This window comes from Mustela lutreola, chromosome 6 (assembly GCF_030435805.1).
Source record: "Mustela lutreola isolate mMusLut2 chromosome 6, mMusLut2.pri, whole genome shotgun sequence".
NCBI classification, from domain to species: domain Eukaryota; kingdom Metazoa; phylum Chordata; class Mammalia; order Carnivora; family Mustelidae; genus Mustela; species Mustela lutreola.
The window spans coordinates 33,683,005-33,698,394 of record NC_081295.1 but is presented as its reverse complement, the minus strand read 5'-3'; the positions used below and the strand labels follow the sequence as shown (position 1 = coordinate 33,698,394).

General features: G+C 35.2%; 1 protein-coding gene across 2 annotated transcripts in view; it reads right to left on the bottom strand.

Annotated features, from left to right (window-relative positions):
* Positions 1–15,390, bottom strand: part of MMS22L (MMS22 like, DNA repair protein) — a 134,095-nt gene that overhangs the window by 106,208 nt on the left and 12,497 nt on the right. For both annotated transcript variants that reach the window (XR_009354541.1, XM_059177030.1), the window contains exon 10: positions 5,829–6,005. Coding sequence is in view for 1 of the 2 variants with exons in the window: in XM_059177030.1 (XP_059033013.1) it covers positions 5,829–6,005 (177 nt within the window). In the remaining variant the exon portion in view is untranslated. The remainder of the gene's footprint in view (positions 1–5,828; positions 6,006–15,390) is intronic.

Here is a 15,390-nt window from a genome sequence, read left to right as displayed (position 1 = left end):
ATGAGAGGGGAGAAGGTCAGAGGGAAAAGCAGACACCCCGTGGAGCTGGAGCCCTGACGTGGGACTTCCGGGATCATGAACTGAGCCGAAGGCAGTGGCTTAATCAACTGAGCCACCCAGGTGCCCAAATTAATGACTTTTAAAAATACATTTATGTAAATAAAGTGAGTGCAAAACATTTATGAAAGAATGTGTAGAAACGAATTTGGCTTTGCCCAGAGAGTCTGCCCTTTACTGAAACCAAGGATTCAGGTAAGTAATTTTTAGGCCCCTGGAATGTTATACCTCATAGGAGTATCTTTGTTTGCCTGGGGGGCCTAGAGTCCTACCAGAGAGTCTAATGATGTAGTTGAGGGTGGAGGCTGGCCATGACCCAAAACCAATAATGTGACTTACGCTAAGGGCTGTGGAGACCTGGACAGTTGGTTTGAAGACTGAGACAACCATGTGGTTAATCAATCCATCATGCCTATGTAAAGGAGCTCCAGTAAACACTGAACACTGCAGTTTAGGCAAGTTTTCCTGGTTGGAAACACTCCCTTCATACTGTCACACACTGATGCCGGAGACTAATAAATCTTAACTATGTAGGGAGAAAACAAAAGGTACTTTTGGTACTTCTCCTGGACTCTGCCCTATATACCCATTCTTAGCGTATCTTAAATTTTATCCTTTCCCTATAATAAACAATAACCCTGAATTTAATAGTTCTCAGTGAGTTCTATAAGTCTAAGTAAAATACCGTTTGGGGAATTCTTGGGCTTGCAACTGGTGTCAGACATAAGAGCAGCCTTGAGATTGTGCCCTAAAACTTGGTAACTGGCCCTAAAACTCTTCCAAAAGGAGATCATTATACAGCACTTGGTGGTTCAGTCAGTTGAGTATCCAACTCTTGATTTTGGCTCAAGTCATTTCAGGGTTGTGGGATCCAGCCCTGTAACGGACTCTGTGCTTGGCAGAAGTCGGCTTGAGATTCTCTCCTGCTGCCCCTCCCCCCACTTCCACAGGCCCACACATTCTCACATGGTTTCTCTCTTTCTCTGAGATAAATAAATAAATCTTTAAAAAAAGAGAGAAACCATTTTGTTCCATAATATTCAATGTATACTGTGTTAACGTCTTTACATTACTAATTCCTCAAATAAAATTTTTCCATTTCACAGATAACATAATTAAGTCTCAGAGAGGTCATATATATACAAGTCAGAGCAAGGATTTTGCTCCAAAGCCAGTATTCCTTCCATTTTCTAACAAGCCATCCCTCAGCTTTCAGTAATTCACTTTTATATCTCTCTTTACTGAGAAAACATCACCACTAGTCCCAAATAAGCAGGAATATGACAGGGCTGGTATATTTAGCTTTATAATTTGATAGTGTTAATGAGTATATTTTAATTTTTGTTCTATCAAGGCATTCTGAATCACATGAATCATAGAAAAGTAACATAATTCTTGTCCAAGGACTTTCAACTCGGTAGATCAATATTGTGGCTATAATCTAAAACAAAAATAAACTGTAATTCAGATTACAGAATGGCACTTATATCACACCCAGATCAAGTCTGAGTAAGAGACTATGTATCAAAAGGATATTTTTATTTCCACAGCAAAATTGAACTTTGGGCATCTACATGTTTTTTTTTCTCCATACTAAGTTATACATAATTTCTCCAATAGAAACGAAATAGGTAGTTATCAATTTTGGGCGACGTTTTTATATTTCTTATCCCACTATCCAAGCTGAAATACCTCCTTAAGCCTCAGGATAGTGGTGTTTCCATCACAAATATAAAATAGATCCCTCGTACTCCACTTCCAGCAGACTAGGTAACCTAGTACAACTTTCACTTTAAGGTTATATTTCAGACCTTTTATCTAGCCACCATTTCAGATGTTTCAAAGATGAGCATCAGCTGGCCTGACTGATTGCACTATGTTCTAAGCAAGGAAACTACTATTAAACTGATCCCTGCAATGCCTAAAAATATTTTTTCTCTTTAAAGTATATTTGCTTTTAAAGTAGATGACAGGGATTGTGAGAGGATAACACACTCTTATCTAGGTTGAAAGAAAAGCATTAAATAGAAATACATGAAAATCTGAAGCCTTGAGCATGAGAAATGAGATACCAAATTTTCCTTATAAGCCTATATCTAGCAATTGGCAGGTTTTATGAATTAAATATACATAGAGCCAAAGTTCAATTCACACAGAACTTTTAAAATAAAATAAAAAATTAAGTATATCTGAAACCTATTTAAAATGTAAAGATTTCATGCTAACTTTCAGAGCAAAGCAGTTCACATTTAAAAACTGAAACATCTCTATGGTTATCACAACACTAGAGATATTCTCTACTACAGAAGGTAGGCCTAACCATTTTCACTTCTTATCATCCTCTCATACCAGATTACTTATTAGTGAAATAAAGCATGCTTAATGCATGGCCATTTTCTTTCTTTCTTTCTTTTTTTTAATTTTTAAAAGATTATTTATTTATTTGATAGAGAGAGCACGCGCATGTGCATGCACAAGCAGGGGCAGCAGCAGGCATGGGGGAAGCAGACTCCCAGCTGAGCAAGGAGCCCAACATGGGGTTGGATCCCAGAACCCTGGGATCAAGACCTGAGCCGAAGGCAGCCACTTAAGGGACTGTGCACCCATACACCCCTGCATGGCCATTTTCTATATGGCAGCTGGCTATAATACTATTATTATAAGAAGAAAACTGAATTCAGATAATTTTCAAAATTCTGATCTAAATATATCCCAGACCCAAATTAACATCCTATATAATCTCTCTGAAAGTATAAGTCAATATGCCTTTATGTTCATAAATGAGAAGGATTATATGACTTAAGAACCAAATTGACACACTTTTGAGAGTAAAAGGGAAAACTAACTAGATACGATGAGAGAATCACAGGCAAAACAGGGACTGCCCATGGCAAACTGGTACACATCGTTACTGTACCAACAGTCTATTCATAAAAGGTGGTCCTTAGGAGAACCTTAATATCAAGTTTATCTAAGTGATAAAAACAGGCTGACATTCAAGAACCGTTTGCCTCAGTTTTGTTACCCATGAAATGGACATATTACCCCCCTCATAGGCTTCATAATACTTCACTGAGAAAAAAACTGACTGTGAGATATTAAACACTTTGCAAACACAATATGCTGAAGATATCACCTCTAAGGAAAACTAGTATCAATAGAGAGATTGCATTTTTCTTTAAAAGCAATCAATGAGTCCAGAAACACTTGAAACTCTGAGGACTCATGAATACAGACAGGCAAAGTCTATTTTATATATACACATATAAATATATATTATACATCCTCATTATTTTTTTTTTTTAAAGATTTTATTTATTTGCCAGAGATAGAGAGAGATAGTACACACAAGCAGGCAGAGAGGCAGGCAGAGGCAGCGACGAGAGAAGCAGGCTCCCCGCCCAGCAAGGAGCCCGATGTGGGACTCGATCCCAGGACCTTGGAATCATGACCTGAGCCGAAGGCAGCGGCTTAACCAACTGAGCCACCCAGGCGTCCCACATCCTCATTATTTTTATATGAAAGGTTCTTTTTTGAAGATCATAGCTTTTTCCTCTTAAAACCTCCTACATAAAGAAATACGATTTTAAAAAATATATGTATCTTAGCAAAAGAAAACCATACAGAAACTGTTGACATTAAAAGACAGAGGTTAAGCTATTTTAAATACAGACAATTCAATTACTATCTTGATTCAGAGCTAATAAAAGCACTAATTTCCTATGGAGTTCTCTGTATGAAATAAAAAGTGATTTCAGCAATGCAACTGTGGGTGGTTGTACCAGTACAATTCAACATTACAATAGTAATAGTAATGATATACATTAATGTAGCTAGATTTTGTACCATACTGGGAGTACATGGAGGTCAATATCAACTACCATTGAAATACACCACTCATTCGCATAAGTGTTAATGGCAATTCCGGCAAGCATTAATAATCTGAAAGCTTGTTCCTTGAAGCAAGAGGCAGTACAATCTATTTCATGTATACCCTATCATTGGCATCTAATATTATGATAGCCACTCAATGGGAACTTAGAAGTGCTTAACTAATCACCATATTTATTTACACTGATTAAAATCAGAAATATGTACTTGGGGGAATTAAAATGGGAAGCGAAATAAAATGCTTGTGTAAAGACATTAAAATTATATGTAAATTTTTGAGTTCTTTTATTGTTGTTCTAGTATCCTAACAATTAAAAGAAGTGAAATTATTAATTTCACAAAAATACTCAATAAAAGGGTTACTATTATAATAATGGCAAACTGTTAAGATTTATTGAGTATTTACTATGTATCAACATTGTAAGGACTAATGTACAAAAACAAAGGACATACAATCCTTTTTTCTGGGAAGTTCATTCTATTGATCTCTCTCAGTAAATTGGTAGAATGCTTAAATGCATTAATACTGAGCTGTGGGTGAGCTTCTCAGAGTACTTTCTGACTTATTAGTTTACTTTATATCTTGGGATCTCCTGAAAAGCTTTATTATTATTAGGGAGATTATTCAGAGGACCTTTTGAGGACCTTTCCATTTCTATGATACTAATATCAATGTTAAATGATCTTCAGATCCATGCATGATTTCTGAGCTGACTCTGTCCAGTATTTCAAAGACAAGAAAATTTATCAAGGAACAGGTTTCATAAGCAATGATCCCTATATCTGGTTAGAGGTTGAGAACCAAGAAACTTTTTAAAAATATGAATTTCCAAGCTCCAAACCAGACTACTAAATCAGGATCTCCAGAGTCGAAATCGGGAAATCTGAATTAAAAAAAAAAGTCATGGGTAGGCCTGATGATCAAAAAAAGACCAATACTGAAAATACAGACAGGCTGGCTTCAAGATTCTAGACATTTATTTTATGGAACTGATGGGCTGATAGAATACTATGCTATTCACTTCTGAACATGGAAGAAATTACACACAAATAGGGCTTCAAATAAATATGTCTACTAGCTAGTTTTAGTTTTAGGGGTTTTTAAATAACTGTGTAAAAGTGTTTCTAAATAGAAATTAATATAATAATTAAAATCTATTTGAAGTAAACGTCATGGTTAATAGATTATCTTTATAAAAAGCTTCCTTAAAGTATTATTCTGAGGAGGGGGCACCTGGGTGGCTCAGTGGATTAAAGCCTCTGCTTTCGGCTCAGGTCCTGATCTCAGGGTCCTGGGATCCAGCCCCACATCCAGCTCTCTGCTCAGCAGGGAGCCTGCTTCCCTTCCTCTCTCTCTGCCGGCCTCTCTGCCTACTTATGATCCCTCTCTGTCAAATAAATAAATAAAATCTTAAAAAAAAGAAAAAAGTATTATTCTGAGGAAATAATTTTATGAAATTATTCACAGAAACTACTACTTCATTACTGTAGATACATGCTTTCTTGTCAGCAATCTTACAGATGTTAGAACCAGAAGACATTTTCTGAACAACTCAATCCCATGAGTTCTGGATAGGGGAACAGAAGCCCAGAAAGGCTGAAGTAATTTACTTAAGGTCACATAACTACTTAGTAGCAGAGCCAGGATTAGATCCCAAGTCTTCTATAAGGTGTTTTCCATTTAACAATAAAAACAAAGATTATCATTTTTCTAGATGTTAACAGGAAGGTCTACAACTTTAGATTCAGAAGCTGAATTTATCTCTGTAGGATTGTGATCTAATTTTTGTTGTTTATGTGCTCACTTATTTCTAATTTGTCTACAAAAAAACCCCATATTAATTAATAATATAAAGCAGTTTTAAAAAATAAAATCTTACCATTTCGTCTGGTGTTCCATGGCGATCGAACTGGTAAAGTGATGCTACATGAGTGATGATCCACCAACTAAAACCTAATGGATCCCTGGGCTGGATTACAGGCACAGAAGATCGTCTTCGGTCACTTGATTTTTCAAAGAGTGTTTTAAGTAGTTTATTCAACCAGTTCCAAAATGACTATAGAAAGAGAAGCAGAATGATTCAGTTAGATAAAGAACATAACCTTTGGTTTGGGCTTTTTCCTCTATTTGCACAATTAAATATACACACAGAAAGGAAAACAGAACACATTTATAAAACTTAAATAATAACAAAAACACTCAAGAATTAGAACCTAACTAGTACTTCACAAAGATCCTACATGTTCTACAATCGCATCTGCTGCTGTCCAGGGGTAGTCATTATCCTGACCTTCATAACAAATCATGCCCCCCCCAACCCATTTTTTCGTTTTTTGTTTTGTTTTGTCACAGAAGTATATAAGCCTAAATCATACACTCCTTGGTTTTCCTCCACTTTTTTTTTAATGCATGTTGGTATTCTTAAGTGGCCCAATTCTGTTCTTTCATAACTGGTTTCTTTTTCCTCAATGCTATGTTTCTGAGAGTCATCCACTTCAATGAGTATGGCTTTAGCTCATCAGAGTATTCAAATACAGAACTATATGATAAGCCAATTACCCAATATACTGTTGATGAACATTTGATGAGTTTTTAGTGTTTTTTCTAGGTATTTGTCCATTTCATAAACATATTCAAGTTATTAGGCATAGAGTTGATGATAGTATCTCAACTTTTTTAAAATATCTGCAGAATATGAAGTCATGTTCCTTTTCAAATTTCTAGTATTGACTGTAATCATTTCAGGAAAAATGAGCCAACTTTAGTAATCTTTTTAAAGAACCAACTCTTGACTGTTATGATCATTTTTCATTGATTTGATCATCTTTGTTATTTTCAATTTCATAAATTTGTTTTAGTTTTATATACTTCATTTCAATTTCTTTGGGTTTATTATGTAGGGATATTTTCCCCTAACTTTTTGTGTGAATTCTTAGCTCAATAATTTTCAACTTTTTTCCCCTCTAATATCTATAATTAAAGTTATAAATTTCCATCTGTATCTTAAGCTAGAGTCCCAAAGCTTTAACCAATGTGTTAGTTACCACTTACTTAAAAATATTTTACAATTCTATCTTCTTTCACCTACGGATTAGAGAAGTATCTCAACTTTCTAAGCATATGTGTATCTCTCCTTGTAGTTCAATTTTTGTTTTCCACATTTAATACTTTGTTCTTCATCACATAAAAATGTTCATTTGCTTTACCTTCCTGATAAGTTGAACCTTTTATCAGTACACAATAACTTAATGCTTTTGTTGGTTTTAAAGTCTAATTTTCTCTAATGATAGTTTAATACATTTCCTTTCTTGTATCTTACCAATTCTGAGCTGTTCTGTATTTTATTTTAGATTACCTCTTGTAAACAGATTATATTCTGTTCTAACACTATATTTTTTAAATGAGCATTTCAGCAGTGTACTTGCAGTTAATGACTCAAACATTTAGTTTTAAATCTACCATCTTACTCTGTATTTCTGTTTGTATACCTATTTTTTCCACAAACAACCCTTTGCTGAGTTCTTTTGGGTTAAATTATTTCTTTTCTCTCCCTCTACTAGCTAATGAGTCTACTTTTTCTTCCTTCAGTAATTACCTTAGAAATAACAGCATACATTCAAATGTCTTGATAATACATATTTTTGCTCTTCTCTTAGACAAAATAAGGACCTTAAAATACTCTAATTCATTTATGCCCTATCCAATTTCTAGGCCAGCATTACTGTATACATTAACTCTCTTTTTGATCCCAGCAGATTATATTACCGACTTATACAAAACATTTACTGCTCTTTGTGCTTTATTCCTTCATACTTCACACTACCTCTCCCCTTCCCCAATTTAGGCATCATTCTTCTAAAATAAATCTTTCAGAATTCAATTCAATTCTGCTTCATTGACAGTAACTTTGTTTCACCTCACTCTTGAAAGGTTTCACTGATGAAGAATTTTAGGTTGACAACCACTTTGTTTTAATACTATCAAGTTATCATTCCCACTGGTGTCCTTTGCTTTTGAGAAATCAGTTTACGGTCTAATTGTCACTCTTTTGAAGGTAACATAATTTTCTGTCTGAATGCTTTCGGCTCTTCTCTTTGTCTTTGATGTTCTGGAGTTTCACTGCGATGTATCCAGGTCTGCTTTTCTTTTTTTTATTTACCCTAAGTAGAATTGATTGGGTTTCTTAATATGATAACTTTCATTAACATTGGGAAAATTTCTACCATTTTCTCTTCAAATATTTGCTCTGTTCCACTCTTTACTTCCTCTCCTTTGGGACAACAGATAAAAGCATCATCAGATTTCCTCTGTATTCTCACAATGCTGTATTTAGCTACCATGTCTTTTCTATTTCCTTTAATCTGTAACAGTTCTTCGGTAATTATCTTTCAGGAACTTGACATTCTTGAAGAGTAACAGGCCATTTACTTAGGTTTAACTGAAGTTTCTTCATAATTAGATTCACAGTATACATTTTTGGCAAGAATACCAAAGAAACATTTTTCTCCTTTCATTGCATCACATTGAAGGTACATAATATCAATTTGTCCTATTATTGGTTAACTTTGGTCACATGGTTAAGGTGGTATCTGCCAGATTTTCTACAATGTAAAGTTACTGCTCCCCTTGTAAATGATATCGTGTAGATACATGGAGCTATGCAAATACTGTTTTGTTTTTTTTTCAGTCATACTTTTGGCAGCCACTGAGGATTCATGCCTGAAACAATTACTAAGGAGGTTGTCAACTGGTGATTTTCTAATTCCATCATCAACATCTATTGTTTTATTTTTTCTTTTATTTATATCAGTATGGACCCACAAACTCTTATTGTATATATTACAATCCTTTGCTATTGTTTATTTTGTTTCTCAAATTATCTTGGGTGTAGAGTGTGGGAAATCTTCATGTTGGCTCCTTTGTCCTTTTGGTATGTCCTCATTCTTTTCTGAGTACCTCCTTAGTTTCTGGTACAGAATGTTCCAGTCTTATTTTTTATTTTCCATGTGTCAGTCTGGAAGACCAGGTCATTTGCCAAAGGAGCTTTGTTTCTTTTCACTGGAGGCTGGTAATTTCAAGACCAAGGAATTGCAGTTTCCTCATTGTTAACTCAGATATCATCGTTTGTAGGCCCACCTAGTGGTTAAGGTAGGAAATGCATGTATGTATACACACATCTCTATCTAGTTTCAATTATTAAAAAACATTATTTCATACCGATATCTCAAATTATACTCCAACATATCATCTTTCACTCTACCCTTCCCTCTTTCCATATTTATGACTCAATTTTGCAACAGTGACAAAGCTGGACCTTAATTCCCCATCATGTATTTACTAATTTGCTCAGTCCTAGAGTATAAATATTTAAATTTGCTAACCCATATATCTACAAACAAGAGTCCAGGATCTGAAGTTTGTTGTAATTCTTTTGTCTTCAGCCTTAGAGCAAATGAGAGCAAAACAGTGCGTTCCAAGTCCTCTAGGTCAGTCCTCCCCGCCATAGCCTCTCCCATAGGTTATTCACTTGGAATCCAGTTAGGTTCAAGTGATTTTCTTTATATTCCACTGAATTCCTCTCCCGTACACGTCCATTTATTTCTGGAGCATGTTAAAGACTAATATGGTTCTAAAGTCATAACGCATTCAAACCCTCCTACTCCATTAGTCACTTATCAATCTCCCATTGCTACCCATCAATTTCAATAGTTTCAGTAGTTCCTGATTTGTCTTTCTAGTATTTAACTGGGCACAACTAAGCATACACATTTCCTACTTTCACTACCTTCATACACAGAAGGTGGCACTCTATAAGTATTCTTTTGTACTTTATTTAACAATAAGTCTTAAAAATCAAACCCTTATCAGTTCAGATATTTTATTCATTCTATTAAACAAATACGTAATACTCTAATCAATGTGCTAATAAACCATGGTTTCTTTACTCTCCTGTGTATGGGCATTTAGGTTGTTTTTAACATTATGCTTTTACAAATAAGGTAATAAAGAGCCTGAGACATATGCATTTTTTAATTGCTATAGGTATAAACTAAAGGTAAACTACAAGTGGGATTGATAGGGTCAAAGTTATAAAATTCTTGGCCCATACATTTTGAATTCTTCAGTTGTTTTTGGTATTGACAATGTTTTCATTTCACAGAAAATTTTTGTCATAATATTTGTATAATGCTTAAGGGTGGCAACATATATAAATTTACACATACATGTGGCAGCTAAAATCTAACATGTACAGGTCAGTAACTGCTAGCTTACATATGGCGTTGCACAGGTGTCCCCTGCCTTATCTGTGGCACTTTGGAGAGTGTACATGAAATATACTTTACTCTTTTTCCCCAAGAGGAGTGCATTAATTTAGCTATTCCTTTTCTTTTTCTTTCTTAAACATGCACTTTCTTACATAATCGTGTGGCAGGAAATAACATAGGCTGTAGCATCCAATAAATCCACACTGGAAGCCCCATTTATCATATTCTGACCGTTATTTGAATGGTATACTTAATCTCACACCCTTACTTGCTGGCATAGAAGACATATCACTCAAGGAATATTAATTTGCTTTCCTTCTCTGAAATTGAAGTCTAATTGATGATTACTAGATAGTGAGTGTAGGGTTTTTAGAAAAACAGTCATATACATAGATCCAGCATAGCTCCATGTTTAGAATACTTCCTGGAACACAAATATGTCCTTGATCAAATTAGTTTATTTCCATTCTAGGAATTCCCATCTAATTTGGGGTATATGTGAATTTCCAAACATTCCTGACTCTCTTTAGGCTTCTCTAATTATTTCTTGGGAAGAATCATCCTGTTGGCTTCACAGAAGTCAGCAGCAGCCCAGGCAACATTTGAAAATAACTTAAAAAACCTGAATGGCCTATCCCCTTTGGATAATTTCCTTAGAACATTAGTCCTTTGAATACAGACCTGGTTGCAAAAAATGTCTCTTTCTCAGCAGGAAGACTCCAAATTCCATTCCGTCTTCCCCTCCCTCATTCTAGGGATGGGGTTGGAGAGGGAAGGGATAGGGAGGAGGAATTAATATTTCTTTCTGGAAGAACATTAGCGTGCATGTGTACACATACACACACGATTTCTTTTTTTAAAAACAATAAGTGCATTGTCTAAATCAGTGTTACCACATTGCAAAGTTTTAAAACCTTTGTACAGGAAGAAAAAGAGAAAAAAAAGAAAAAAAGAAGAAACAAACAAAAAACCTCTGCCTTCAGCAGTCTGGAAAGCTCCTAAAAACAGGCCCTATGAGGAGCTCAGCCAGCTGTCAACATTCAGGGAATGATCACGTCTTCTGTGATATCATTAACTCCCAGGTGGATGAAGTAGAAAAGCTGCCCTGCTTTTCCTGAAATTTTCAATTGCTTTTTCTGTTTTTCTTTCTTGGCTTTTCCTCATTCATCTCTGCTCCCAAAGACATTGCAGGTCAGATAGTCAGTACAAAGAGTAATTTTTAACTTGCTTCTTATTTGTCTTAGAAGAAACTTTTTGTCATTTTGTTTCCTTTTGGCTTGGTCACTTTTTCCTGGTCTTGAACTTTCTATCAAGGGAGCAGTGCATATAATCACTCTACAGTAAAAGATGGGACCTACATCACTTTTTTCTAAGCTGAGGGCTGCTCTGTTGTGTCATACTGTTTATTCATCCTGGAGGCTGGCAGTCCAAGACCAGGGGTCCATCATGGTGAAGTCAGGGCCCTTTTCCAGATCGGCAGACCTCTGGCTGCATCCTTACAAGGTGGAAGACGTTCTCAGTCTTTTTAAATGTTCCATTGTTACCTTGTTTTTCTATGATGTTTATAAAAAGCCTACTGCAGATCAAATTACTTTGCTCTTATAAATTATTAGGTCTTTTTGTCTAGAAAATTTGATTTCTTAAAGGACCTAAAGTCATTTTCCGTATATATCTGAAGTCAAAGAGTTTTAGCAGGATATTCATTGGGATGGATTATTTGGAGTTAATCTTTTCAGTTATCAGGTAGGCCCTTTCAATATGTAGAATTAACTTTTGTTTTCCCCCCAGGAATTTTTCCTTGGATAATAGTTTTGACTGTTAGCTATATCCTATTGTTCTGTTTTCTTCTTTAGGAACTCCATTTATAAACACAGCTGTTTCTTCTTTGCTTATCTTCCATTTCAGCTATTTTCTAATTTTTTATATTCTTTTCTTCATCTAATTTTTATTTTCTTGGTTGTTTTCTTTCCTCCATATCTCTGATTAAATTTTAATTTCAGCATATTCTTCTTGGGCACCTTCTCATTTAATCAACACTAAAATGATATTTTCTGGGGCACCTGGGTATCTCAGTCTATGAAGCAGCTGCCTTTGGCTCAGGGCATGATCCCAGGTCATGGGATCATGCCCTGAATCAGGTTCCCTGCATAGTGAAGAGCCTGATTCCCCCTCTCCCTCTGTCTGCCACTCTGCCTACTTGCGTTTTCTCTCTGTGTCAAATAAATAAATAAAAATTTTAAAAAAGTTTTTTCTTTCATTTCTCTCCTGCATTCCATTTACTCTTCTCATTCACTTCTGACTTTAATCTACTTAACTTTTAAATCTGAGTATCTTATTCAGGTGTTATTGTACAACCCCAAATGTTTAATCTAGAGTATTAACTTAGAATTTCTTTCCGCTTCACAGTTGTTTCTTGGAGAAGGGTTCATCGGCTATGGTGTATCAGTTCTGTTTCCTAATAGTAACTTTATAAAGACTTGTCTCAAATTTTCTTTTTCTTTTCTTTTTTTATTATGTTATGTTAGTCCCCATACTGTACACATCATTAGTTTTTGATGCAGTGTTACGATTCACTGTTTACGTATAACATCCAGTGATCACACAATTCATGCCCTCCTTAATACCAACCAGCAGGCTCACCCATCCCCCTCCCCACTCCCCTCTAAAACCCTCAGTATGTTTCTCTGAGTCCACCGTCTCTCATGGTTCCTTTCTTTCATTTAGTAGATTTAGATTACTTTAAAAGATTTCCGGAGCCGTCTTTTGTCACTGTATCAAAGTCCCATTTCTTTCTTGGATTTCTTTTTTCTCTATGGTGGTGGTGGTAAGAGAGTAGGTGTGAGAGCTTTGAGTTTTTTGTATGTTTTTTGTTTTACAAGATCAATTTCTCCTTTTAGTTCCTTTCACCACCGAATCACCAAGGGTACCATTCCCTTTTTGCCTTTTTATTCTCCCAGAATGTCTATCTTCAAAGACTGCCTCCTTATGTCATATACCCACTTTCACTTCTAGAACTATTCAATAGTTCTCTGACCGGCAAGGAAACAGACTCAGTATTTTCACAATCTGGCAATGGTTTTAGACCAATCTGAGGACTACTGCTAGCTCCATTCTTTCCTCTGGGCAATTTTTTCTCAGGCTGCCCTTGCTTGCCAGAAAGTTTCATGGTAGAGCTTTGGTGGTGGTTTTTACTGTTAACTCTTTTATCATTCCTATCTTGTAGTTAAGCTATCAACATAATGTATTTGTGTGTATAGTTTTATTAGTTCTTGCCATTCTATATTTTGGGGGAGTTACTAGAGGAGATATAGGTTTAAATATCCACCTTGTGACTGCTTACAAGTCATTAGCTTGATGGGCACCTGGGTGGCTCAGTGGGTTAAAGCCTCTGCATTCGGCTCAGGTCATGATCCCAGGGTTCTGGGATCGAGCCCGAGCATCGGGCTCTCTGCTCAGCAGGGAGCCTGCTTCCTCCTCTCTCTCTGCCTACTTGTGATCTCTGTCAAATATATAAATAAAATCTTAAAAAAAGAAACAAACAAGTCATTGGCTCGAGATTTTCAGTACAATCTGGGCAACAGCAACTCAAGCTATAAAGCTATATGAGGGCTGGATTACGAAAACAAATACACTGAAGCAATTTTAAACTGCAAAGTATCACAGTGAAAGGCAATTTTGCTTACAGATTAGTTGAGTTTCTAGTTCATCCTTTTGGGGGGCCAGATTTATGGCTACTTAGTGTATCAGTAGGCTACCAACTTGGGTTAACTCTGACCTCTGTCTTCTATTCTTTCACCGTGTGAAGGATGAAAGCTAATGTTCAAGTTTATACAATTTAGCAACTGCTTATAAGGTTATGGAGCTGTTTCAGTGTTCAGTTGACCTGAGTCCCCACCCACATTTAGTACTTGGCCTCAAGACTTCTCACTTTCTACAAGCTCACTCACCCATGTAAATGCTTATTATTTGATACCCAGCATGATTAGATTAGATTTTTTTCAGCAGGAAGGTCAAAATGTCTTACTGTCAATCATGGAAAATTCTATGTTGAATTTAAAAATAAAATAGCTATCAAAGTCTGTGATAGTATCAGTTATTTTACTTGTATTAAAAACAATAAAATGACCTCAGATTTTCATTATTTTAAGACAAGTAAGTCTAGTTACTACATCAAATGAACAGCATATAAATCATTTAGGTTAAACAATACATATTACTATGCAAATTTCTAGAACATATTTTAAAATTATGCCTACTCTCCTACTTGAAATCTAGAGAAAGACTAACAGCAAAAAGTATGAACATGCCTATATTAACTATACATTGTTTATGCTCAAGTCTGAAATTGGTAAAATAAGAAAAATTCAAAAGAAATATAAAATTCTTAAATAATGATAAGCTTTGCAGGAAATGGAAAAATTGATATTTACCATGTCAATGAGACAAAACATCCTGGCAAATGATCAAAGGATATAATCCTGAGACTCTAATGTTGAAATCTCACCAAAGGAAGCTGAACTCTACTGACAAACCAAAATGTGAGGAAAAAATTTTTTTCTTAACGATAAGAACATGTTAAATTTATACGTTAGTAAATTCACTGCTAAAATAATAACTGAAAATATAGTACTTTTTAAATCCACAAAAATATGATTGTTATTAAAAAGAGATAGCACCACCCAAACCCCAAATTGTGGAAAACTGGGAAATTATAAAACCCACGAAAAATCAAAGGACTTTTTCATATAACATAAATTGTTGTAAGTATCATCTCATAATTAATTATTTGTACTTACTTCTGCCTATGAGTATTTATCTTTTTCTACTAACCCACAATAACTGAAATAAACTGAAGCCCCATTCTGAAGACTTGGCTCAAAATGAGGTGCAAGAAAATTTCTCTTGTTCCTCTTTGTGCTTTTTTCTTCCTCCTTTCTTGAAATAATGCCATAAAATTTATGAATTTAAAAACCTATTTTATTTCTTCCCAAAACTAAATCTACCACATTTCTTGACTAAATTATTTCCTGGATTACTAGACAGTATGAATTATTTTAGCTTAAGATTTTTAATAGAAAACTTGAGAACATAAGAGTCAAATCCTGTACATCTAGAAGTTTCATATTGCCACTTTAGGGTTAAAAATGTAGTACAGGTTTGGTACTCAGTACTCTG